The 24,846-nt window shown below is 46.2% G+C and overlaps 1 protein-coding gene across 5 annotated transcripts in view; it reads left to right on the top strand.

The window, feature by feature from the left end:
* LIMK2 (LIM domain kinase 2) overlaps nt 1-24,846 on the top strand; it is a 59,466-nt gene that overhangs the window by 19,802 nt on the left and 14,818 nt on the right. For 2 of the 5 annotated variants that reach the window (XM_045041629.1, XM_003994812.6), the window contains 3 exons: nt 21,433-21,568; nt 22,521-22,630; nt 23,226-23,414. In XM_045041629.1, the coding sequence (XP_044897564.1) occupies nt 21,433-21,568; nt 22,521-22,630; nt 23,226-23,414 (435 nt within the window). Of the gene's footprint in view, nt 1-11,453; nt 11,912-21,432; nt 21,569-22,520; nt 22,631-23,225; nt 23,415-24,846 lie in introns of those variants that run through there. The other 3 variants (XM_019814757.3, XM_003994813.6, XM_045041630.1) reach the window with 3 other exon arrangements.

Raw genomic sequence — 24,846 nt, 5'->3', positions numbered from 1 at the left:
GGGAGCCAAATGTCTCCCAGAGCAGAATAATATGTGAGTTGGTGATTGTTATATATCTGAAGAAGTAATTAATTTTTTTTCAATTAAAAATTATTTTATTCAGGGTGCCTTGGTGGCTCAGCTGGTTAGGCATCCAACTTCAGCTCAGGTCATGATCCTATGGTTTGTGAGTTCAAGCCCTGCATCAGGCTCTGTGCTGATAACTCAGAGCCTAGAGCCTGCTGTGGACTGTGTCTCCCTCTCTCTCTGCCCCTCCCCAATTCACACTCTGTCTCTCTCTGTCTCTCTCTCTCTCTCTTTCTCTCTCTCTCTCAAAAATAAATTAATACTTAAAAAAAATATATTGTACTATACTGGGGCAGCCACTCTGGAAAACAGTATGGAGGTTCCTCAAAAAGTTAAAAATAGAACTACCCTATGACCCAGCAATTACACTACTAGGTATTTACCCTAAGTATACAAAAGTACTGATTTGGAGGAGCATATGCACCCTGATGTTTACAGCGGCAGTATCAATAGTAGCCAAATTATGGAAAGAACCCAAATGTCATCGACTGATGAATGGATAAAGAAGTTGTGGTATATACACAATGGAATGTTACTCGGCTATCAAAAGAATGAAATCTTGCCATTTGCAACCATGTGGATAAAGCTAGAGTATATTATGCTAAGTGAAATAAGTAGGTCAGAGAAAAACAAATACTATGATTTCACTCGTGAAATTTAAGAAACAAATGAATATAGGGGAAGCAAGAAAATAACAGAGAGGAAGGCAAATGATGAGACTCTTAACTATAGAGAACAAACTGAGGGTTGCTGGAGGGGAGGTGGGTGGGGGGATGGGCTAAATGGGTGATGGGCATTAAGGAAGGCATTTGTTGTGAGCACTGGGTGTTGTATGTAAGTGATGAATCACTAAATTCTACTCCTGAAACAAATAATACACTATGTGCTAACTAGAATTTAAATTAAAACTTGAGGGGCACTTGGGTGGCTCAGGTGGTTAAGCATCCAACTTTGGCTCAAGTCATGATCTCGCAGTTCATGAGTTTGAGCCCCACATCTGGCTCTGTGCTGACGGTATGGAACCCGCTTCAGATCCTCTGTCCCCCCCACCCCCCTCCCTGCCCCTTCCCCGCTCACTTGTTCTCTCTCTCTCTCTTCCTTTCTCTCTGTCAAAAATAAAGAAACATTAATAAATACTTGAAAAAAAGGGTTTTTTTAAATTTTTTTTTTAACATTTATTCATTTTTGAGACAGAGAGAGACAGAGCATGAACGGGGGAAGGTCAGAGAGAGAGGGAGACACAGAATCTGAAACAGGCTCCAGGCTCTGAGCTGTCAGCACAGAGCCAGACGCGGGGCTCGAACTCACAGACCGCGAGATCATGACCTGAGCCGAAGTTGGACGCCCAACCGACTGAGCCACCCAGGCGCCCCTGAAAAAAATAGTTTAAAGCCCAGAAGAATAATGAGTGGCCAGCAGTGAAACAGAAAGTGAAAAATCAGTGAGGCAAAATTAGTAGTATGTCCAGATAAAAATATTTAATTTGGATTTGGTCACCAGAAGGGAGTTCTTTGTTATAGACAGGGCTGATTTGGCTGGCTTGCCAGTACCAGAATGAAATTTCTCTCTATGGCTGCTCATCTCCCTTTAAGTCCATGCTCACAAAACAACCTTCTGATGCCTAATTCAGCTTCTTGGGCATCTTGATAACAGGAAGGGTCTAAAGGTAGTACTTTTATGGGGGATGTGGGTATTCTAAGTTAAAGTGTCAACTCGTAAATGGACCATGGGATTGATAAATGGTTAGAGGCATCCTAGAATGTCTGTACCTCTCCAGGTGCTATGAAGCCCTGTTTCCGGACCTCAGAAGCCAAAAAAACAAGGCTTCATTGAAGTAGGATCATTCAGCCAGAAAATGCTAGTCTTGGAGAGGTCTCTAGATGGTGAACCAGTCAACCTTTCTCTGACTACAACCCCTTCCTCATGTCTCTCTTCAGTATTGACCTCCTGTGTGTGGAATTTTTTGCTTACTTAACTCCTTCCTTTTACAGAGGAAGAAATTAAAGCCCAGAGAGGTTTAATGGCTTGCCTCAGATCACACAGCAAGTCTGTTTTTAGCCAAGTCACATTTTCAGTTTTTCTCTTTTCAGGCCAGGGCTCTTTTCCTGGCATTACCTACAGATTTGTTAAGATATCCAAAGTGTTTTTTTCCCATTGTGGCCAGGAGAAGAATATGTAAACATAGCATTAGACACCGAAGGTTGGACATTCAGTTGTATCACATAGCAACAGTAGATGATTATTTACAAGAGGTTACAACTTCACTCTTATGTGCTTACAGCCCATACAGGCAAATCTCAGTTGTTAAAATGACCAGCTCAGTAGAGATGTTGCCTGAGAATGAAGCCATGGTCTGCCGTTAGTGAACACTTAGCCAGCAGACTTCATATGGACATAAGTGCAGCCAGCTGTAGACTTGAGATAAAAATGCGCATTCAAGGAGACTAATTGGCAACTAAAAACCAGCACCCTCTTTGGTGTCTGAGGCTTTATGTTCCATTAATTGAGAATCTCTGCTTACTTAAATACCTCTGATAACTCTTCACTGCCTGTGGATGACTCTTTCACCTAGCAGACCTGGCGCTTGGTGATCTGCCCTTGCCCTCTCCCACCATCCCAGCCTCCTCTTGATCACCCTTCACATGTGCCCTGCACTGCAGCTTACGGACCATACTCTTCTCCCTCAGTGCACTTGCACGTATTGTTTCTTCAGGCTGGAATTCCTCTTGTCTGCCTGGTAATCAACCTTCAGATTCAACTGATACACCTCATCCTCTGTGGAGGAGCCTAGCCAAATCCACCCTGAACCTTCCCCACCAAACATAGGAGACTTTCTTCCTCTTTGTTATTCTCATACCTCAGTTATAGTCCTGTCAATATTTGTTTACACATCTAAGTTTACACATCTAAGTGTATGTTTACACATACACTCTTAGAGTATGAAATTCTTCAAGTCTGAAGCCATATCTAGTTCATCTTGGTATCCCAGAGCTTAACAGAGTGCCCAGAATGCAGTGGGTGCTCAGTGTTTGTTAGGCGAATGATGTTTTTGTCAAATGACCACCTTTCTCTTTGGACACATGGATAAGCCCTTTCAGTATGCATCTTCACCATCTCTTTGCTCTACAGTATTCTTTCAGGCAAGAGCTTTTCTTCTGAAATGGGAGCATGGAGTAAGACCTCTGTCCGTAAGTGTCATTCCAAAGCTGAAATCTATCAAAGGTCAAGTTATGGCATGCCTTCTGCACTGTGGCAGTCCACTGTGCTAATTTGCTTTGTATTTTTCCTCCAAGGGCTGGAATCCCCCCTTCCCTTGGGCAGTATTTGGAGGAGTGCTAGCAAATTCTCTTTCTCCACATTTGTCACCATTACCAGGAAAAACCTCCCAAGTACCTTAGGCCAGATTTGAGGGTAATTTTTTTTCTCTCTGTTGGTGATCTTCTGGCAATACCTTCCTGAGGCTGTTCTGTAGTGATCCTGCTTAGATCCAAGGATGCTCCACTGGGCTCCCATCAATAGCCCCGACTCTTACAGCAGCATCAGCTGTTTCTGAAATTGGCTAATGTCAGCCCTTGTGTTTTGTTTCAGTTCCAAAGGTGGCCTTTTCATGTGATGACCTGTATTCTGGAGTCCTCTTTTCCCACCATACCCTGAGTAACACTACAGTATCACTGAAGGAAAAAGAGAGGCAGCTACTATGGGGTTGCAAATGAGTAAGAACAACACCAGGAAGGTGAAAATCCCCAGTGAGCCAAGGCTTTACAAAATGTAGACATTTTGTAAACATTTATTTTTAATTATTCTCAATCCAGAATAAGAAGGTGAACAGCCTATCTTCAAGTCATTTCCTCATTTGTAGCCAGGAGGTAATAGTGACCTATTCTGCTTGCCTCTCAAGGTTAGTATGAGAAAAGAATGAAATCAAGTGGAAAAAAAGCCCATAGGAAAGAGTAAAGTAGTGGATTCCATCTTCAAGGTGCATCAGAAACACTGGGGCTTGTTTAAAATGCAGATTCTTGTGCATGGTCTCAGCCATTCCTATTATGTAGGCTTGGGGTAAGGTCCAGGAGTCTTCATTTTCAACAAGCTCCCCCCGGGAGTCTGATGCTGCTATTCCACATTTTCAACCACATTTTCAGAAATACCACTGTAAATCAAATAGCAAGTGTAAAATAGTTATTTGAGGCAACTTTACTGTCTCAGACCTGAAATCCAAAGACTTGGGTTAAATCCCAGCTCTGCCGATTGCTAGACCTGTGACCTTGAATAATAGCTTTCATTGTGAACCTTAGCTCCTCATATGTGAAAAGGAGATAGCAACCTCAACCTCACAAAGTTTTTAGAATTAAATGAAAGCATATGTGAACAAGCCCACCTCAGTGCCTAACTCCTGGAACTTAGTCAGTGTTTTGCAGAGTGGGAGCTAAGTGTCCACAACTTCTGGAATGTGGTGTCATGTTAACAAACACCAGCAAAAGATAATCTTTGGCATTCGTCTTAAGTGTCATGGCAATCTGGAAAGAACCTTAGAGATTTAGTCCAATCCTTTGATTTATAGCTCATGAACTTGAAACTAGGGAGGGAGGATGTGAAGCCCAAGATGCATGAGGGTACCCAATCACATGAAATGTGTTTAGTTTTTAGACTGGAAAATTCTTTCCCAGTATACTGAAAAAAGAAAAAAATGAAAAATCTTTGTGGCATAATAACAGAACCTCTATTAGTAACTTTTGAGAAACCGAATGGGGGCAGTACCCCAAGTATAATGGTTATTTGAGCCATACCTGCCATATACCAAGGACCTATCAATGAAATAAAGATGGAAATGGCTAACTGGCTCAGTTTTCAAAAAGAAGGAAATAGAGGTGCTGGAAAAAGTGAACTCATAATCCTTTTAACTTGACTTCTTCACCAAATTCTGATGGAATTCTGTGGAAATTTGCAGATATTGGAATAGGTGGACAGTGAGCACTTAGAAAAGGAGCCGATTACTAGGATTCAGCAGTAGTGAATTAGCCATGACTAATTAGACTTGACTTCATATTTTCACTGGGTTGCTAGTTGTGAGACCCTCTCTTGATTTCCCTAAGACATTTGATAAGCTCTTTCATGATACCCTGACAGTAAGAATGTGGGCAGGAAATCTAGAAAAATCAGATACAGGAATTGAACACACCCAGCAGTTTGGGGCCCTCTGTTGGAGAGGTGGGATTCCTGAACACCTTGCTAGGGCTCATGTTGAGGAAAAGGTATGGGTTTTGAGGTCAGCAAGGTAGCTTTTAATCTCAGTCTTGTACTTCCCAGCAGTAACCTTGGATGAATCACCTAATACCTCTAGGCTGCCCTTACCTGGTCTGTGCTATAGGTATTCCTCGTGAGGTTGTTACAGGGACTAAACTGGATGATGAGTATAAAAGCCCTCTGTAAATTAAAAATGCTTTATAAACATTAGTTACCACCGCCATTCTAGTACTGTGGTTGCTCATAATGGGGGGTCCTGAGTTACATGTTTATTTAGTGGGCATCTGTGGATGAAGGGTGAGCCTGGTATGGGCCTCATGTCGTTGGATCTGGCACTAGACAGATAAGGGGTCAGAGCCCTTCCTGCGTGTGGTGCTTAGGGACACATCAAGGGAACTCTTCCCAAAGGAGATTGAGTGCTCTGTTGGAGCTGGATCTAGAAAAAGGAGGCAACCACCAGCCTGAAGATACAGGAGGCTACAGAAAGAGCTAAGAGAGCAAAGGTTTGGGAAAGCCTGTGTGGCCAGGTCAGGAAGTAGAGTGGGGCCGGAGGTGGCCAAAGCCATGACCCTGGTAGGGAAGCTGAAGAAACAGCCCCAGGAGTTCTGTGTGCAGTGTACCCAGGCAGGCTTTGCCTTTGGACAAGAGCACTAGGAAAAAAGTGTGAAGAGACATTTGCTCTAAATGTTGGGGCTTCTTTTTTGTTGTTATTCATTTATTGCCTTAAAAAGCAGCAATTAAGTGTATAAGAAAAAATGGAAACAGTATCAAAAGGGTAGAAAATTAATACTGTTTTTATGCCTGCTTCGAAAGATCTCACTACTTGAAAGGAGAAACTGATAACCAAGTAGTGCAATCTTCCAGATGGTCTTTAAGGATTATGCACATAGAATTTTTAAACAGTGGAATTATTATGTTTACTCTCTGATGCTAGAATTTATTTATTATTATTTTTTTAATTTACATCCACACTAGCATGTAGTACACCAGTGATTTCAGGAGTAGATTCCTTAGTGCCCCTTACCCATTTAGCCCATCCCCCCTCCCACAACCCCTCCAGTAACCCTTAGTTTGTTCTCCATATTTATGAGTCTCTTCTGTTTTGTCCCCCTCCCTGTTTTTATATTATTTTTGTTTCCCTTCTCTTATGTTCATCTGTTTTGTCTCTTAAAGTCCTCATATGGTGAAGTCATATGATTTTTGTCTTTCTCTGACTGACTAATTTCACTTAGCATAATACCCTCCAGTTTCATCCACGTAGTTGCAAATGGCAAGATTTCATTCTTTTTGATTGCCGACTAATACTCTCTATATATGCCACATCTTCTTTATGCATTCATCCATCGATGGACATTTGGGCTCTTTCCATACGTTGGCTATTGTTGCTAGTGCTGCTATAAACATGGGGGTGCACGTGTCCCTTCGAAACAGCACACCTGTATCCTTTGGATAAATGCCTAGTAGTGCAATTGCTGGTTCGTAGGGTAGTTCTGTTTTTACTTTTTTGAGGAAACTCCATACTGTTTTCCAGAGTGGCTGCACCAGCTTGCATTCCCATAGGATTTTTTAACGTAACACCTTACCTGGGACAACTTCTGTTTCAGTACCTAGGGTCTACCTAATTATTATTATTTTTTTAATTTTTTTAATGTTTGTTTATTTTTGAGACAGAGACAGAGCATGAGCAGGGGAGGGGCAGAGAGAGAGGGAGACACAGAATCTGAAGTAGGCTCCAGGCTCTGAGCTGTCAGCACAGAGCCCGACGCGGGGCTCGAACTCACGAACTGTGAGATCATGACATGAGCCGAAGTCGGACACTTAACCGACTGAGCCACCCAGGCGCCCCTACCTAATTATTTTTAATAGCTGCATAATATTTTATTGTATGCCTGCGTAATTATATTTAGCCCACCCCTATTAATGGACACGTGACTGTTTCTAATCTTTTAGTATTAAATCGTGCCGGACACATGTCCTGGCACATTCGTACAAATATTTCTCTGGGCAAAATTTCTATCAGTGGAATTTCTAGGACTCCTGTTTTAGAAGGATGATGGCTGCTGTAGTGTTTCTGCACTACAGAGAAGAGAAGCAGAGGCTGGAACAATGGTCAGTAGATGGGAGTGGAAATGCTCACCTTTCAAGGTTCAGAAGTGGTAGAGTCCCAGCAGTTCCAATTTTTGGTTGGAGTCCTCCTGGCCAATAGAGGGCCCCACACAACACAGTTCCTTGGACTTCGGATTATCTGACCAGAGCTGCCGGGGGTGATTCACCACTCCTCACTAGAGTGCTTGCTTAGGGCGACCAGCCTTGAAGGCTGTCGCCTCCAGCCTCTCACAGACACCTTGAAGCCTTGTGTCTCAGCTGGTCCTGAAGAATCAGATTGCTTGGCTTCTGGTCAGGTTTGCAACTTGTAAAATGTGCAGGAGATTAGTACCTCTCCTGCCATCTTATCCTGTCCATAACTGCCAGTACAAGGATCCTTGCAGTTGCCTCTGGCAGCTGTAGCTGTTGAATCCTCTGCCAGCTGCTCTAGGGACCTAGAAGAGCAGCTTTCCACGCAAGGCCAGTATCCAAGGGCAGGAGGGGGAAGTATAGTCTCCAGTATAACCTTTCACCTCCCAGTTCTGGGTGGTTTAGGCCCTTTGAAGTTGGCCTTGAGGAACCACACACTTGGGTCTGAGCAGCCAGCAGCTTATCACATCTGGTGATCAGTCCTTCAGTGGTTCCTCCTGAAGTCTGGATTTATGGAGGTCACATGGATTCCACCTAGGAGGGGCTTCCACTTCAGCTCTTGACATGGGGAGATGGCTGCCCCTCTTTGAGGGGGAGGCAGTTTTCATGGCATTGAGAAGCCCTCACACTAGTTCCCCACACACCCACCCACCCACTGAATCCTTTGTAAGCAGAGTGGGGGGAACAGAGAACGCCTGCAGCCTCCTGCTCGCATTCCTAGACACCGACTCACTGCGCCTGCCGCCGCTGGAACAGCAGAGCTGTGTGAAATGTCAAGAGGAGTTATGCTCATGGGCTCCCTGGCCCCAGTCTCTTTGTGGCTTGCATTTTCTTCCATCTGCACTCCGTTCATCAGATGGAAATCAGAGGGTGCAATTAGAAGATAATTTGCTAGTTCCAAACTTAATTTGGGGCCCCCTTCTTGCCTGATCGAATTACAAGGGAACATAATAGATTATGGTGAGAAATAGTTGGCTCTGTCACTGGGAGAAAGAGAGCTCCTAGCTCTCCAGCTGGACAGGGCTTTTGGTATCCTGTGTGTTTCCCCTTTCCACTGTGCTCCACCTCCTCTGTGGCTCCTGTGTGGCCCCCAGGTTGGGATCCTGTTCACCTCTGGGCTTGCTCAAGAGGTTTAAACTCCACTAGAGACCAAAGGAAAACAAGCAGCCCTCTGCAACTTCATAGGGCTGACAAATGTTGAAGCTGGAAGCTATTTAGAGACCTAACCAAGGCCCAGACAGAGGCAACAACTTACTGAAGGCCACATAGCTAGCCCATAGTGGTAGTAACAATAGTCTTAATGATATTAGCAGCTCACATTTATCAACCCTTAATGTGTTCCAGACCCTGTGCCAAGGGCTTACGTGCAGTTCGTTGTCACATTCAAATCCAGACAGTCTGGCTCTGGGCCCAGACTGGGCTCCAGCATAGCAATGGCGGAGCTCAGTATAAAAAGCCTGGGTTCGAATCCTGGCTTCACCTCACACTTGTACAGCTGGGTAGCCTCACACAAGCAGTTTAGACTATGCTTCAATTCCTATCTCTGTAAAAAGGGAGAAATCCTAGCACTACTGACTAGTGTGGGTTAAAATTCATTCATATGTATGAGTGCTGTGGGCAGTTAGTTCTTGGTGCAGGGTGAGCGCCTGGCCAGTGCTTGTTCCTGCTGGCTGCTTCTGGGGGCTGGAGTGTGGTATCTGTATGGCAGTGGATAAAGGTGGCTGAGTTCTGTACATATGTCAAAAGCTGGTCTTCACTATTAGAGGCAGTAAACAGAGTGGTTGAGTGCCTTCACTGCAGAGCATAGGTTGGCAAACTATGGCCTCTGATTTTTACATTTTTTTTTTCAACGTTTATTTATTTTTGGGACAGAGAGAGACAGAGCATGAACGGGGGAGGGGCAGAGAGAGAGGGAGACACAGAATCGGAAACAGGCTCCAGGCTCTGAGCCATCAGCCCAGAGCCCGACGCGGGGCTCGAACTCACGGACCGCGAGATCGTGACCTGGCTGAAGTCGGGCGCTTAACCTACTGCGCCACCCAGGCGCCCCTGATTTTTACATTTTTTAATGAGGGTTGGGAAGCAAAAGAGTGTTTCATGTTACATGAAAATTACATGAAATTCAAATTTCATTGTCCATAAATAGAGGTTTATTGGAAAATAGTCACGTCCATTTGTTTACATTTTATATACAGGCACTTTCACACTGCAGTGACAGAGTTGAGTAGCTGTGACAATCTATAATTGTGTAGACCTGCAAAGCCTAAAATATTTATTCTCTGGCCCTTTACAGAAAAGGTGTCCTGACCCTGTAAGTGACCAGTAAGTCACACTTACTGGTTTTGAAACCCAGCTATACCACTTACTAGCTGTTTGTCTTCAGACTAGTGATATAACCCTTCAGAACCTCAGTTTCCTTATCTGGTAAATGGGGGTAACATCTACACCCATATATTGGCAATTAAAGTATGATAGATGAAAGATGCAGAGCTCTTAATACAGAGCTAGGAACTAAGTGTTTAATAAATGGTAGCTTATTACAGGGTGCAAACGCAATCTGTTTCATCACATTCATTGTTACCTGTGTATCCAATCAATAGAGGAATGGGAAAAGGTTCCCTTGTAATCCAGCCACCACCTTTGCCACAGACTTTCCTGTCACGGTGATAGGGTGACTTCAGTGGAGAGGAATGTGTGCCTGGTGGGAGAGAGCTACTGTCACTCCCTCAAGTCCAGCAGTGGGGTCTGGATGTGTCCCAATCTAGCAACCTTGCTTTTCCCCTCACAGTCCTGCACTCAGGGGAACAAGAGGCTTTCCCAACGGTGGGCTATGTTTTGGTCATCCCCTCAGCCAGTGCTCTTCAGCCAGACCACCACTCCAGATACTAAGGCCCATCATCCCCACAGGCACTCCCAGCCTTGTCCTCCATCATGCCTCATTTTTCTGTTTGAGAAGCTTGGTTACCATGGACACAATGGAAAAAGTGCCACTGCCCACTGAGGCCCATGGATGGCATTCTGGCAATGAAAGAATAAATGAAAAAGGGGTGACAGGTGATCTGGGCTCTAGTCCCTATGCTGTCTCCTACTTGCAGAAGGGCTTTGAGGGAGCTATTTCCCCTTGAAGAGTCAGAATAAGCTCCAGCCTCAGAGCTCTGGCTCTGGAGCTCTCACAAGGGCCTACATTTAAATCCCAGCGCTGCCACTGACTAGTATTTTGGCCTGAGTTAGTTAGCTAATCTCTCAACCTCTATCTCCTTGTTTATAGAGGTAATTCCCATCTCGGAGAAATAAGAGAGTGCTTACACAGTGCTTGCTACATGGAGAAATGTCAGGTGTCAGTGACCACTCCAGGCCTTGTTTCCTCTTTCCCAGCACAGCTCTGCCCAGAAGTGGAATGGCAGCCCCCATTGGCTAGCCCTGGGGGCTGTCCTCAGGCCAGGCAGAGGGAAGGGATGAATGGGGACCCTAACACTAGGACCCAGTAGATGCCAGCCCAGAGCACAAAACCTAGAGGGTAGTTCTCTGGACCTGGGTCTCTAGATCTGTCTCTCCAACCCGGAGAGACCATCCCCCACCCACCCCTTTTGAGGGGAGGCGTGGCTTGGCCTGGAGTTGGTATGTTTGTTTTGCTTCACCTCCGAGCAGAGTTACTATACTTTGGGCAACTCCTCAGGCTAGGGACACTTGGGGGCAGATGGGCTCTCTCTCTCTTGCCCTGCCCTTCCCCAAGTTCAGGGATGGACGCTCAGCCAGTCCTGGTTATTGTCTATGGCGCTAGTCTGCAGCCTCCCTCCAGCCCAGCTCCACCCCTTGCCTGCAAGGTCTATTTCCTAATAGCTGCTCCAACCACACACCTCGGTTCCGCGAGGAGCCCCTCCTCTTCCTCCCTCCCTCCCTCATCAGGGGAGGGACCGAAGAAGAAGGCTAACTTGACAGCAGCGCTTCTTTCTTAGCTAGTCACCGGCCCCTGCCCAAGAATCCCTGTCTGTGTGTGTGTGTGTGTGTGTGTGTGTGTGTGTATAGCCTCTGCAGAGAGGTGGTTCTCCCGGAGTCCCCAGCGTCTGCTGGAGCTTCCGAGAACTGGGGAGGAGCCATCCCAGCCATGAGCCCCTGCGGGAATCTGCCAGGGGGCAAGTGGCCCGGAGTCCTCACGCCCCTTCGGCTGCTCCGGAGGGAGAGGTGAGCGCTGGGCAGACCGCCCGCAGCCAGAGGTGCCGGGAGCCCTGGGCCTGTCATGGTGGCCGTCTGCAGCCAGCCTGAGGCACTCCCAGACGGGTTTGCAGCTGAGCTTGTTTATCTGGTGTGGGAAGAAGATGGGGAGTTACTTGTCCGTCCCGGCTTACTTCACCTCCAGAGACCCCTTTCGGTGAGTTGGGCTCAGAGTCCCTTTTCCATCTCCTCTTCTGGCCCCTGGTCCTGAGGGAAGGGCAGAGGCCTCAGATTTCACTAATCCTTTGACCATCGGTTCTGTCAGGCAGAAGCTAGTAGAAGCTGTTCCCAAGCAGAATAGGCCTGCTGAAGGCTCCCACCATGGTCTAGGAATGGTGAGGTGAGGGATATGCCCAGATGGAAGCTCTTGGGGAATTCCGGCTCTCCTTCCTTCCCAGGCACACCTGAAAGAGCCTCCAAAAGATGCCGCTGACCCTGCCTGTTCTTGGTGTTACTGCTTCCGGGGGAAGAGCACAAATGGGGTGCTTTCTTCCAGCTCTCACATGTCTTACCTGCAGGCCTTGCTGTCTGCCAGGAATTTGCCTCAACAAGCAGGATGGGCAGGTTTTGCCAAATGGCATGGAAGAAGCTGGCAAAACCTGGGTGTGGGCAGCCTAGTACACAGTAGGCGCTCTATAAACGCTTTTTCTATTAATGGCAGGCATATTTGCCTCTGGCTTTAAGGGTTTCTGAGCTCTCAGGTGAGTACAGTTGCTAAGGAAAGGCCTGGGCAGGTGCTTCCAAGACTGGGGCAGTTGGCTTTGGGGTGTTCCCTGAGCTTCAGGCTAGCCCACCCCACCCCTGCCCCATGCAGGTCAGGTCCCCAGGCCTGAGACTTCTGGGGGCCTTTTTCTATGGGGCTTCTCGGAGGTGTAGAAACTTTCTACTTCTGACCTGCCTTTCTTTGCTCACTGCCCCACCCTACCTCCAACAGAAACTCCCCAGGGGGTTTCTGGCCCTCCGGGTCCCTTCTTGAATGGAGCCATTCCTGGCTGGGGTGGGGCTTGTTTTCATTCTTTGGGAGCAGCCTGTTGTTCCAAGGGCTGCCTCCCCCTCACCAGTGGTCCTGGTCGACTTCTCCCTTTTGGCTTCCCCAACCCAGCTTCATGCCCAGACCTTGCTGCTGGGATACTAGTCAGGTGGCCATGCCCTGAGCAAAAAAGCAGAATACCATGTGGTTTCAGGGAATTACTGGACCCTGGTTGAGTGATGGGAAGCCTTTGGATATGGGGGAGGGGGAAGAGAACTTGGCCTTCAGGGCTGACTCTTCCAGGCACCCTCCTAGGCGCTTTATCCTTTGATTCTCTCAAAACCTAATGTCATTAAGTATCCCCATTTTACTGAAGAGGCAACCACTTTCAACAGAGTTAATATGTGGGGTCTCTCTGGCCAGCCTTTGTCGTATTCCTGAGTTTGTTTCATCCTTCAAAAGGCACCTTCCTCTGCTCGCACCTCCCCCCAGGGCTGTCTCAGATTTGCTTTTCTCTCCCAGCAGAGGGAATCCAGAACGGGCCCCCATAGGTTGCCTGGAACATCGGAGGGATGGCAGAGATTCTTTTCTGAAGAGCCAATGGGAATTGATCTTGAGTTTAGGAGGCAGGTTTTACCATGTGGAATCAAGATGCCAAATGTTTGAAATAGCCACTACTTTAGCCAGAGCCTCATTAATCCCTCTTACTCTGAATCCTGGAAAGGCAGTTTAGGGGAGGGGTTGTTCCCTTAGGAGCCAGGAATGCTGTGCCCCTTTTAATCTCGGGACAAGACACAACTCAGGAGCTAAAGCAGATAATGAACTCTCAACCTGGACCTTTGAGGGTCATGACACTGATGCTACCCAGGTCCCACCTGTCCTTTGTCTTGCTCTGTCTCCATGCCTCTAGGGAACCTGACTACCCTCTCTCTGCCCCAGTTCTTATTTGTCCAGCTGGAGTCAGGGGGTTACTGACTCGCTTTAGACCCTCCCACCTCCCCCGATGAGGGGCTACATTTCTGGAGCCACTTCTGAAGAGATAGCCAACACTCAGGGCTGTGCCCCACAGGAGGGACCACCCAGACTTTCTGCTCTCCCAGGTATCAGTCTAATTGATCACCACTGTCACTGGTCAGAAAATCGCTTCTACCATCAGCCCCCTCCCTTATTACAGGGCATTCTCAAGGGCTCCTTTCTGACCTGGTGCCAGTCCCCTCCCTGGGCCTCAGTTCCTCCTCTGCAGAGCATAGGATTGGGCTTCCTAGACTCCCTGAACACAACCTTGCCAGATTCTGTGAAACAAATTAAGTCCTTGACCTCAAGTCTCTGGGGGAGTACAAAGTCCACTGGACTAGGGCTGTGGTTGCAGGAAAGTGATGCAACCAGATTCCATGGGGACATGATCAGGCGTGACAATGCATAAGGGAGAGAAGAGGGAGCAGGGAATGAAGAATGTAATTTCTGTACCCTATACACCCCTACCTGACAGACTGCCCTCAGCAGAGTGCCACTAGTATGAAGGGGGAGATACAATTTTGGTGTGCTTCCAAGTAAGAAAATGTCTCAAATTGGAATTTACAGAAGAGGTAAATTAAGGAGTGACTTTTGTCTGACATCTTTAAAGGATTTTTCTTTTTATAGAATTTCCCTTAATGTCTAACATTGATTTAATGGGTTTGGTTTACACACTGTCTCTTAAAGAGAATAGGTGCATCTTTGTATCCCAAAGCAACCTGTGTTTAAAGGGAGAAATTATTCTTAACTCTTCCCAGCTTAGCAGTAACTTTTTGGCAGCTGCCTTAGGTCCTGACTCCTCGTCTAAAAAGTGAAGGACTTGGATCAGGTGAATGATTCCTACAACTCCGCAAGTCATGTGGCTCCTCAAAGACACACAGGCTCTTTTCCATTTTTTTACTAATCATGGAGGCTCTACCCTTAACTTCAGTATGACTGCACAAATTACTTGAATCTACAGGTTTCCTGGCTTTTGTTTGGAACTGAATCAACGCACTCTGGTAACACTTCTTGCTGATCAGAGGCTTGTTATGTGTTTGGTTAATTTTTTTTAAGCAGGATAACATCATAGTCTATAATAATTACAGCTTCACTGACAGCCTGTTTCAGTCTACGGAGTCTACAGGAAGGAGGAGTAATAAAGGGATCTTTAGTGGTAGGAGACTGGGCTCTGATGGGCCAGTATCTGTAGGTGCCTGTTACATCCACCCTTCTGTGCCTGGGGGAGAGTTGGCATCCCTGGTCACAGTACCCTCAGGCTGTGGCACAGAGACCTGTCCATTTTCCCTTTTTAGCCCAGTCAGAGCTCAGAGGCAAGGGTCTGGAAACAGCTTCTCCCCAACAGTCTGTCTGCTCATTCAGGAGGCTAACGATGAGCATCCAACGGACCTTTACTAGGACATGGGAGGGCTTGTTTTTTTTTTTTTTTTTTTTTTTTTTTAAGTTTGTTTATTTATTTTGAGGGGGGAGGCGCAGAGAGAGAGGAGAGAATATCCCAAGCAGGCTTGGTGCTGTTAGTGTGCATAGCCCAATGCGGGACTTGAAGTCCCAAACTGTGAGCTCATGACCTGAGCCTAAATCAAGAGTCGGATGCTTTAGTGACTGAGCCACCCAGGTACCCCATGGTGGGCTTTTTCTTTGACTTGTGTAAATCTACTGTAATAGTGACTACTTCAACCACATAAGGTTGAAATATTACCTGTAAACATTTGGTCTGAAAAATTTGCATGTGAGTGAGGGCTGGGCTTATTATGTCTTATCTCACTTGGCCTCTCCCTGCACAGCACCTTGCCTGTTTGGTCTTGCATATCCTAGATGCACAGTAACTATTTCCTAATTGATAGTAATTGATAATAATAAATGTTTTCTAATTTATTAGATAAATGATTCATTTTAGGACCTTCTTTACTCACAGAAATCTGTTTGGTTCCAGGCCAAGATGCAGATCCATATTGCTTAGGCACAGGAGGGAAAGGAGTCTGTCTACTTTTGCCCTTGCTGTTCTCAAGTTAAAGAGGGGAGGGAGGGAAATGGACATTTACTGGGCACCTGCTTGAGCATCTGTACATAATTTTCATAAACTGGTGAGGTTTTATCATCACTGGTATACAAATAAGGAAACTATGGCCCAGAGTCCTAAAGTAAGTGGCTTGAAGTGACACGGATAGTAAATGACAAAGAAAGAATGTGGACCCAGATCTTGAAAGAGTTATTTTGAGAATTTCAACCTGATTATCTTTTTTTTTTTCTTTTTTCTTTTTTTTTTTTTTAAAACTGTGTTCCCTACTGACTCATAAGTCCTTAGTTTGGGGCCACTAACTGGTTCAGTCAGTGGAACATATGACTCTTGATCAGGTTGTGAGTTTGAACCCTACATTGAGTGTAGAAATTACTTAAAAATAAAGTCTTTTTTTTTTTTTCATTTTTTTTATTTTTTTAGGCCCTTAGTTTGGATCTGAGCTGCCCACTGAACTGACTATAGTGCTTTGGGAGAGGAATTTTCAAGGTTGTCGGCTATCCTCAACACATGTGGGCCTGTCTGTGATCTCCCCTGACTGGAGGGTTTCAGCTCTGTTCCCTCTGGTTGCTCAGGAGAGGGTCTGATACCTCAGACCTCTATTTAGGGTTCCACCACCAGCTCCACTACCTCCAAGCTGAATGCCCTTGGGCAACCTGCTGCTAGGGCAGATTTTGACATTCACTTGAAACTTTCAAAAATTGAAAGCTGCAATAAAAAAGGCTTGGCTTTGGGAGAAACATATCGTGGCCATAGCCTCTAACAATCTGAGGGGGGCGTTTTGGGGGTAACACCTTACATTTCCAGAGTGTGTTTTGGATTCTTTTTATTTTTATGTTTATTTACTTTTTTCTTTCTTTTTTTTTAATGTTTATTTTTGAAAGAGAGAGAGAACAAGTAGGGGAGGGACAGAGAGAGGGGGTCAGAGGATCTGAAGTGGACTCTGCTGACAGCAGGGCTCGAACCCACGCGATGCGGGGCTCGAACCAGGAAACGCCCTGCACATCGTGAGATCATGACCTGAGCCGAAGTCGGACGCTTAACTGAGCCACCTAGGAACCCCATAATGTTTATTTACTTTTTGAGAGATAGAACTCGAGAGCGCAAGTTGGGGAGGGGCAGAGAGAGACAGGGAGACAAGAGGATCCAAAGCTGGCTCTCTGCTGTCAGCACAGAGCCCAGTGTGGGGCTCAAACCCACCAACCAGGAGATCATGACCTGAGCTGAAGTCCAACACTTAACAGACTGAGCCACCCAGGTGCCCCATGGATTCTTTTCTTAAAAAGGCAGAGACTGCTGGGGAACAATGCTGTGGACTAAAGGAAGAAGGAGAATCATTGTGCCATTTAAATTCAGTACTTGGATTTAAGGGGAAGCCCTCACAAAGTGTTAACACTCAGGGGGACTTGAGCTCTCATTTTCACAGATGCAAATCCTGAGGCCCAGCTTAGTAGATGTGCTGTATTACTCACGTGCTCAGGTGATGTAGTCTAGTGGAAATGGCTTCATAGCCAAGTACACATAGGTTAAGACTCTAGCTCCATCCTGTGTGTGTCAGGCAACTTTGCACAAGTGACTTGACTCTGCTTTTCAGTGTTCTATAAGACAGGGATAATCCTATCACTTTGCAGGATGTGGCCAGGATATAAGTAAGGCACCTCATAGAGTGCCCAGAATATGGTTGGCATTTAAGTAACAGTCGACAGTAATTGTTCTTAATATCTAAGCTAGGACTGTAAGTCTACCACTCGGGTGACCTGAGAACCAATTGTGTTCTGTGACAAAACAGCTTAGGGACCCACAACCAGCCCTCCTATCAGCTGTTCACCTTCCTATTATTCAGACATACCTGTGTCAGCCAACTTTGGCTGTTTCTCTGGCCATGCCCTTCAAAGGCATTCCCTGACACATGGTGTGCCTTGGTGATGTCGCTCTCCAGGCAGGTGTTCTTCCCAGAAGTCTGGCGTGGCTCTCTCCTGCATGTCTGCACTCGTTTCTCTCCCCACTCTCCTGGGCCTGGCCAGGGCTACCTGCAACAAACAAAAGCAGAATATTGGCAGTGGAAAGGAGGACGTGTTCTGGTACTCCTGTGCCCTGCAGCACACATACCATTGAGAGGGTGTAACAGGGCCCAGGCCTGCATTTGGGTGCAAATAACGTGTGCACCAGCTTTTCTCTGTTGCAGACAGCAGAAGGGCAGGACCTGCTGACCATGAGCCACAGAATGTTTGTGCTTCCACCTGGATTGCTGGTTCTTGCCACTCCCACCATTTTCGGTTTGGAAACTTCTGCTAGGGCTTACTGTGCTGGGCTCTTTGTTAGGTGCTTAGTCTACCAACAGTAAATGGGACACTGTTCCTGTCCTCAGGGAACTCACACTCTAATGAAGGAGAAAGATAGGTACCTAGGAGCTTCAAGTCAGAAGCTGGGAGGCTAGAAGGAAGTCCCTGCTCCTAGTGCTGGCCCTTTGCTAGGCTCCTCACAGTCATTCAGAACTGGATTTAATGTCCGCACTGCTACCCTGAATATAGGTGATGATGTTGCCCTTTGTCTCATTTCACAAATGAGAAATGAAGCAGCCAGCCCAAGATCACTTAGGTGGTAAGTGGTAGTTCAGAGATTGGAACTTTAGATCATCTAGGGAAAGACATAGATATGCATGGAATTAAGGGGATGTGGGTATAGTCTAATTCCTTCATTTTATAGGTGGAGAAACTATACCTGGAGAAAGAAAGGGCCTTGTCCAAGAGCCTGTAGCTCCCAAGAACTTGAACCAGGCCTCTTCCCAATTCAGAGCTCATCCAGCGTGCCTTTTACATTGAGAGGAATTTGAGCTGCATGTCCAGAATAGGTCTTCCCCCTTTGCCTCCTAGAATTAATGGTTCACACTGTACCATTCTAGGTATTTCATATCCATACTCTTCATGCTGTGTCTGGCTCTCAAGTCCCTTAAGTTCAGCGTCCATAAAACAAGTAGGAGAGGGGCACCTGGGTGGTGTCCAACTTCGGCTCAGGTCATGATCTCGCAGTTTGTGAGTTTGAGCCCCACATTGGGCTTGCTGCTGTCGGTGCAGAGGCTTCTTTGGATCATCTGCCCCCCTCTCTCTCTGCCCCTCCCCTGCATGCATTCTGTCTCTCTCAAAAATAAATAAACATTAAAAAAAAAAAAAGAACAAGTAGGAGATGCTACAGGATGGGGATGACTGATGGCAGAAGCCATCAGTGTTAAACATCCAGAGAGACGTGGACACTCCATAAAGAGCGATTCTCAGGGTCCTGCTTCTCTAGACCTTCCTGGCTCAGTTGCTTTCCATAGCTGCTTCAACTCATTCTGGTCTCCCTCCTCCCTCCTGCAGTGCCCAGTAGTAGTAGCACCCATTGTGACCTCTCACCTTTCATTGTTAATTAAGTTTTGTTTTAGACTTTCTCTTCCCCAGCCCATTATAAGCTCTTGGAAATTGTAGTAGGGAACCTTGTATATCTGTCTCTTATATCTGCAGTGCCTAGCAAGATGCTGTAATAATACAGTTAGTTCCGCTCTTCACAGTTTGCAAAAGGCTTTCCTCATACATTAGCTCATTTAGTCTTCACGGTGTTCTTCGTAGTACTGTGCTATTAGTCACATTTTGTCAAGGAAGAAGAACTGAGAGAAGTCCAAAGCTACCCAGCTAGTGGAGGAAAAATGGCAAATAGTGTGAGCAGCTACCATTATCATCATCTTTAATAGCAGTTTAAAATTTTTTTTTTTCAACGTTTATTTATTTTTGGGACAGAGAGAGACAGAGCATGAACGGGGGAGGGGCAGAGAGAGAGGGAGACACAGAATCGGAAACAGGCTCCAGGCTCTGAGCCATCAGCCCAGAGCCCGACGCGGGGCTCGAACTCCCGGACCGCGAGATCGTGACCTGGCTGAAGTCGGACGCTTAACCGACTGCGCCACCCAGGGGCCCCTTTAATAGCAGTTTAACACTTCATGAGTTCCTACTGTACTTAGCCTTTTATATAAACTGTATATAGTTTGGTACATGTTATTTCCTTTCCACAGTAGTCCATTTGACAGATGAGGAAACTGGGTCAGAGGAGTGAAGTAACTTCCCCAAGATGAGCTAACTAGTAAGTGGCAGGGTCAGGAGTCACACTAAGAGGCCACTCCATCCTGCCTCTCAGAAGCAAGGATTTGGCCAGTGAAGGGTGGTGTGAAGCCTTGACAACAAGAATAGAGTCTTCACTGGAAAGAAAGAGGTGGCATGGGCTCCCAAGGGCAGGGAGCCCTTAGCTCTGGGTGCTGGGAGGTTCAGAAATGCTTATCTTGTGCAAACTTGGTCTGAAAACACACCCAGCCTGACTGAGGGGTGGAGCTTTACAACCAGGTAATTGGAGGGGAAAGGAGCTGTGGAGTCTAACATGTATATCTTGCACAGTGCTAGTGGAATTTTGTTTCCCCCCCCCCCCCATTATTTTATTTCGAAAAATTTCAAATACATAGAAGAGTTGAAGGAAATGTTCAAAGAACACCCATATATATCCTTCACCCAGACTTAACTTTAAGCCACTTTCTCTTTAACTATGTACACACATGATGTATTTTATTTTTTGCTGAACTATGTAAAAGTAAGTTGTAGATATCTTGACTTTCACCCTTAGTTACTCTAATATGTTTCTTCTAAGAATTCTTCTATCTAACCAAGGTATCATTATTACATCTAAGAAAATGGATAGTAATTTCACAGTATAATATATAGCCCAAATTCAAGTTTCCTCAGTTCCAAAAATGACACTCATAGCTGCTTTCTTTTTCAATCCAGAATTGAATCCAAGGTTTAGGTGCTGCATTTGGTTGCTGTGTTTCTAGGCTTTTTTAATCCCTGTACCTTTTTTTCCCCATGACATTAACTTTTTGGAAGAGTCAAGAACAGTAGTCTTAGAATGACTCACATTCTGGATTTGCCTGATTGTTTCTTAATGCTTAGCATAATTTTTTCACAAGAATGCTACATGTTAATGATGTTAATAAAAACTTAAACATCAGCAATGGTGTTGGTGATGGGTAGTTTTTTTGAAGAACAGAGGTGATTGAGCTTCTTTAGTTCATTGAGATGTCAGTCTAGACCAGAGGTTCTTTTTAGAGAGAGAGGGCATGTGCAAGCTGGGAGAGAGGGGCAGAGGGGGAGAGAGAATCTTAAACAGCCTCCACACTGACACAGGGCTCAATCCCATGACCCTAGGATTGTGACCTGAGCTGAAATCTAGAACAGAGGTTCTTAGCTGGGGCCATGACTAGGCTTCAGACCTACACACACACACACACACACTCACACACACCCATACCTAAATAATATGTACATTTTCCTTGTACATGCCTTTTTCCAAGAGCAGCTTCTTGATTCTTACTAGATTCTCTGAGGGCTTCAAGACACAAAAATGTTAAAAAAAATTAATAAACAGACAGACACTGGTCTACCAGGTTAGGCAGACAATACAGAACTGGTTTCTGGGATCTTCTTTATTCTGAATCAGCTTCCTTTGGGGAGATGGCAGTAAACTGTAACTTTCCTCCATCCTGGCTTTGGATCAAGGAAAGGTCTGTCCATTTTGTTGTTAGACCTGGGAGCCAGAGGCAGCCTATGTAGCCTGGTTCCAGGGATCCACAACAATTTTTTCTTGTCTTGCCTTTCAGGTGCTCAGAATGCCAGGATTCCCTCACCAACTGGTACTATGAGAAGGATGGGAAGCTTTATTGCCACAAGGACTACTGGGGGAAGTTTGGGGAGTTCTGCCATGGGTGTTCTCTGCTGATGACAGGGCCTGTCATGGTGAGTGAGTCCCTCTCAGTCATCAGAGTCCATTGACAGCTCCTCTGGTTTCCCATGGCCTTTCATCTTCTAGTCTTCCATCAGCGAAGGCCTCCCCTTTTATTTCTTCACTTAACAGATGTTTGTTGAGTACCAATTAAGTGCCAGGTAGGATCCTTCCCTTAAAAACTTAACAGTCCAGGGGCACCTGGGTAGCTCAGTAGGTTGAGTGTCCAACCGTTGATTTTGGCTCAGGTCATGATCTCATGGTTTGTGGGTTCAAGCCCTGCATCAGGCTCTGTGCTTAATAGCACAGAGCCTGCTTGGGATTCTCCCATCTCCCTCTCTCTCTCTGCCCCTCCCCAGCATGTGTGCTCTCTCTGTCTCTCTCTCTCTCAAAACAAATAAATAAACATTTTTTTTAAGGTAAAAAAAAAAAACAAAACTGAACAGTCCAATATTGGGAATGGGTGGGTGGGCGGGCAGGGCAGAGACTTAATTCAATGGATAAAGTCCTCGAAGGAGAGCATTACAGGTTGAGAGGAGAATACACCCAAGTTGTGTAGAGGGAATCTGAAAAGGAGACCCTGGAATGGGCTGGTAGAGAGAGGTTCCACCTCCACTACCTGCTTCAGAAAAGGGCTTTAAGCCCAATCATGGATTTTCCAACTCTGTGTTAGAGGAACTATGTGTCTTTCTAGTGAGGATGATGACTTCTGGGGACTTGGCTAGGACCAAAACAGTTTTTGTAATCTCAGAAATGACAGAGAGGCACCAATCTGACTTGTCCTCTGGAAGCTCTGGGGCAGAGTTGTGCAAAGGACCTATAGATCCTTAATTAGAGGTCTCTCTAGGGGCGCCTGGGTGTCTCAGTCAGTTAAGAGGTCACTCACCCACCCCTACCTTCCAGCAACAGTGACAATTCACTTCCTCCATCTGTCATCTGTCTACCCTTCTCCCCACCTGCTCACAGGTGGCCGGGGAGTTCAAGTACCACCCAGAGTGCTTTGCCTGTATGAGCTGCAAGGTGATCATCGAGGATGGGGATGCATATGCTCTGGTGCAGCATGCCACCCTTTACTGGTAAGATGGTGTCCCTCTCCCCTACAAGAGCAGTCAAGAGAGAGGAACAGATGGCAGTGCAAGTTGGGCAGAAACAGTACTGGGATATCAGAGCACTGGATTCCTATCCCAGCAATGCCTATAACCAGCTCTGTAATCTGTAAGCAAGACAAGTAACATCTCTCTGCCCTCTGTCCTTACCGACCATGAGAATAATGACACTTTGTGCTGCAGTCTTCCCAGAGGGAGAGAATGGCTCAGAAGGTGCTCTCAGAGAAGGATCCCAGAAAATTAAAAGCAAAGGCTCCTTAGAGTTCATTTGCGCAATTGCCTCAGTTGGCAAAGAAGTCAGGCTGAGGCCCAAAATGGAGAAGAGGGCTGGGTTCTCACTGTGAATCAAAGGCAGAGTGAAGAGAACCCAGGCCATCTCACCCCCACTTCCAGCCTACCCCAGAGACCCTGGGCTCTTCTTTCTGAGCAACCAACTGGAATCATGGCAAGGATGGTAATAGTGGGATTGTGGGTACTATTGCTTGAAGCCACATGGTACAGTGGTTACTGGGGGCTTCCAGGTGGGGCTCCAGGATCTTAACCACCTTTATGTTCCTCTTGCTAGTGGGAAGTGCCACAATGAGGTGGTGCTGGCACCCATGTTTGAGAGACTCTCCACGGAGTCTGTTCAGGACCAGCTGCCCTACTCTGTCACACACATCTCCATGCCAGCCACCACGGAGGGCAGACGGGGCTTCTCTGTGTCTGTGGAAAGTGCCTGCTCCAACTATGCCACCACTGTGCAAGTAAAAGAGTGAGTATTTTGAGAACCCCAGAAGCAGGAGCCCTTACACAGAGTCCATAGATGGGCCTCAAGGGGTGCAGAGTTCTCTTCACCCACATCTCATATCTTTGTCCTGGAGCTCACTGTGCTGTAACTGCACCTGGGCCTTGGCACTTACTCTTCCTTCTGCCTAGGCTGCTTCCCACAAGATACTTAATGACAGAACCGCTCACCTTTCATGTGTCAAGTTTCTGATAACGTTTGTTCTTTGAAATTATCTGGCTTGATTATGTGTATTAGTTTATCATCTGTCCTCCCAACAAGTTCCTTCTGGAACTTAATCTTGTTCAGTACTGTATGTCCAGGTCCTGGAACTGTGTCTGGCATGTAGTATATGTTCATTGATTATTGTTCTGTTGGTTGAGTGAATGGAGGATGGAGGAGAAAGAGGTTGAGACTTCATCCTAGGTCCAGGCCAGAGACCAGATGGGGAAAGAGCCTGTGTTCGTCTAATACCAGTAATGAGGAATCTATGGCTGCCAACCCTATAAATAGCGATTGTGCACTTACTAGGTGCTTGCAGTACAGGTGAGAGGTATTAAGGTTGGGGAAGTCACCAAGAGTTGAGATCTGCACTAAAACCTCATTAGATGAAGATGGGAGGGAATTGTGTTCAGGGCAGAGGTGGGAGTCTATGATTGTGTCTGGTGTAAATTAGGTGGTTGGGAATAGCCAGAAAAGGGGGCTATTAAGTTATATAGGGCCTGGATTATGAACACTCAGCAGGTCTTTTAAGGGATAAGCAACAAGGTGATACAACCAGGTTAGCGTTCTAGAGGGATTGCTGGCATGGATGTTGGATGGAAGAGGAGCAAGCCTGGAAATGTAGAGGGTGGTGTTAATAAAAACTTAAACATCAGCAATGGTGTTGGTGATGGGTAGTTTTTTTGAAGAACAGAGGTGATTGAGCTTCTTTAGTTCATTGAGATATCTGTCTAGACCAGAGGTTCTTTTTAGAGAGAGAGGGCATGTGCAAGCTGGGAGAGAGCGGCAGAGAGGGAGAGAGAGAATCTTAAACAGGCTCCACACTAACACAGGGCTCAATCCCACGACCCTGGGATTGTGACCTGAGCTGAAATCTAGAACAGATGTAGAGACCAGGGACCAGTTCTGTTGAAAGATCCAGGTGAGAAATGTTGGTAACTATGATGATGAAGTGAAGGCAGGATTCTCGAAGATGGTAAGGGTTGTGGAGCAGTGAGAGAACTCCGGATAGGGGAGATGCCATCCAAGGCTCTGGCTTAGGCCATTGGGTGAGTGGGGGTGCCCTTCACTGAGATGAGGCATCTTGTAAAGGGTGTTGCATTTCCCCTGTGAGTTGTCTGGGCCTCGCAGGCATGTAGGGACCTGGGGCATGGTGAACCTTCCTATACAAGTAAAATTGGTCAAGCACAATTTTAGG

This window comes from Felis catus, chromosome D3, assembly GCF_018350175.1.
Source record: "Felis catus isolate Fca126 chromosome D3, F.catus_Fca126_mat1.0, whole genome shotgun sequence".
Taxonomy (NCBI): domain Eukaryota; kingdom Metazoa; phylum Chordata; class Mammalia; order Carnivora; family Felidae; genus Felis; species Felis catus.
The sequence above is the reverse complement of the archived record's forward strand: the minus strand, read 5'-3'. Positions and strand labels throughout refer to the sequence as shown.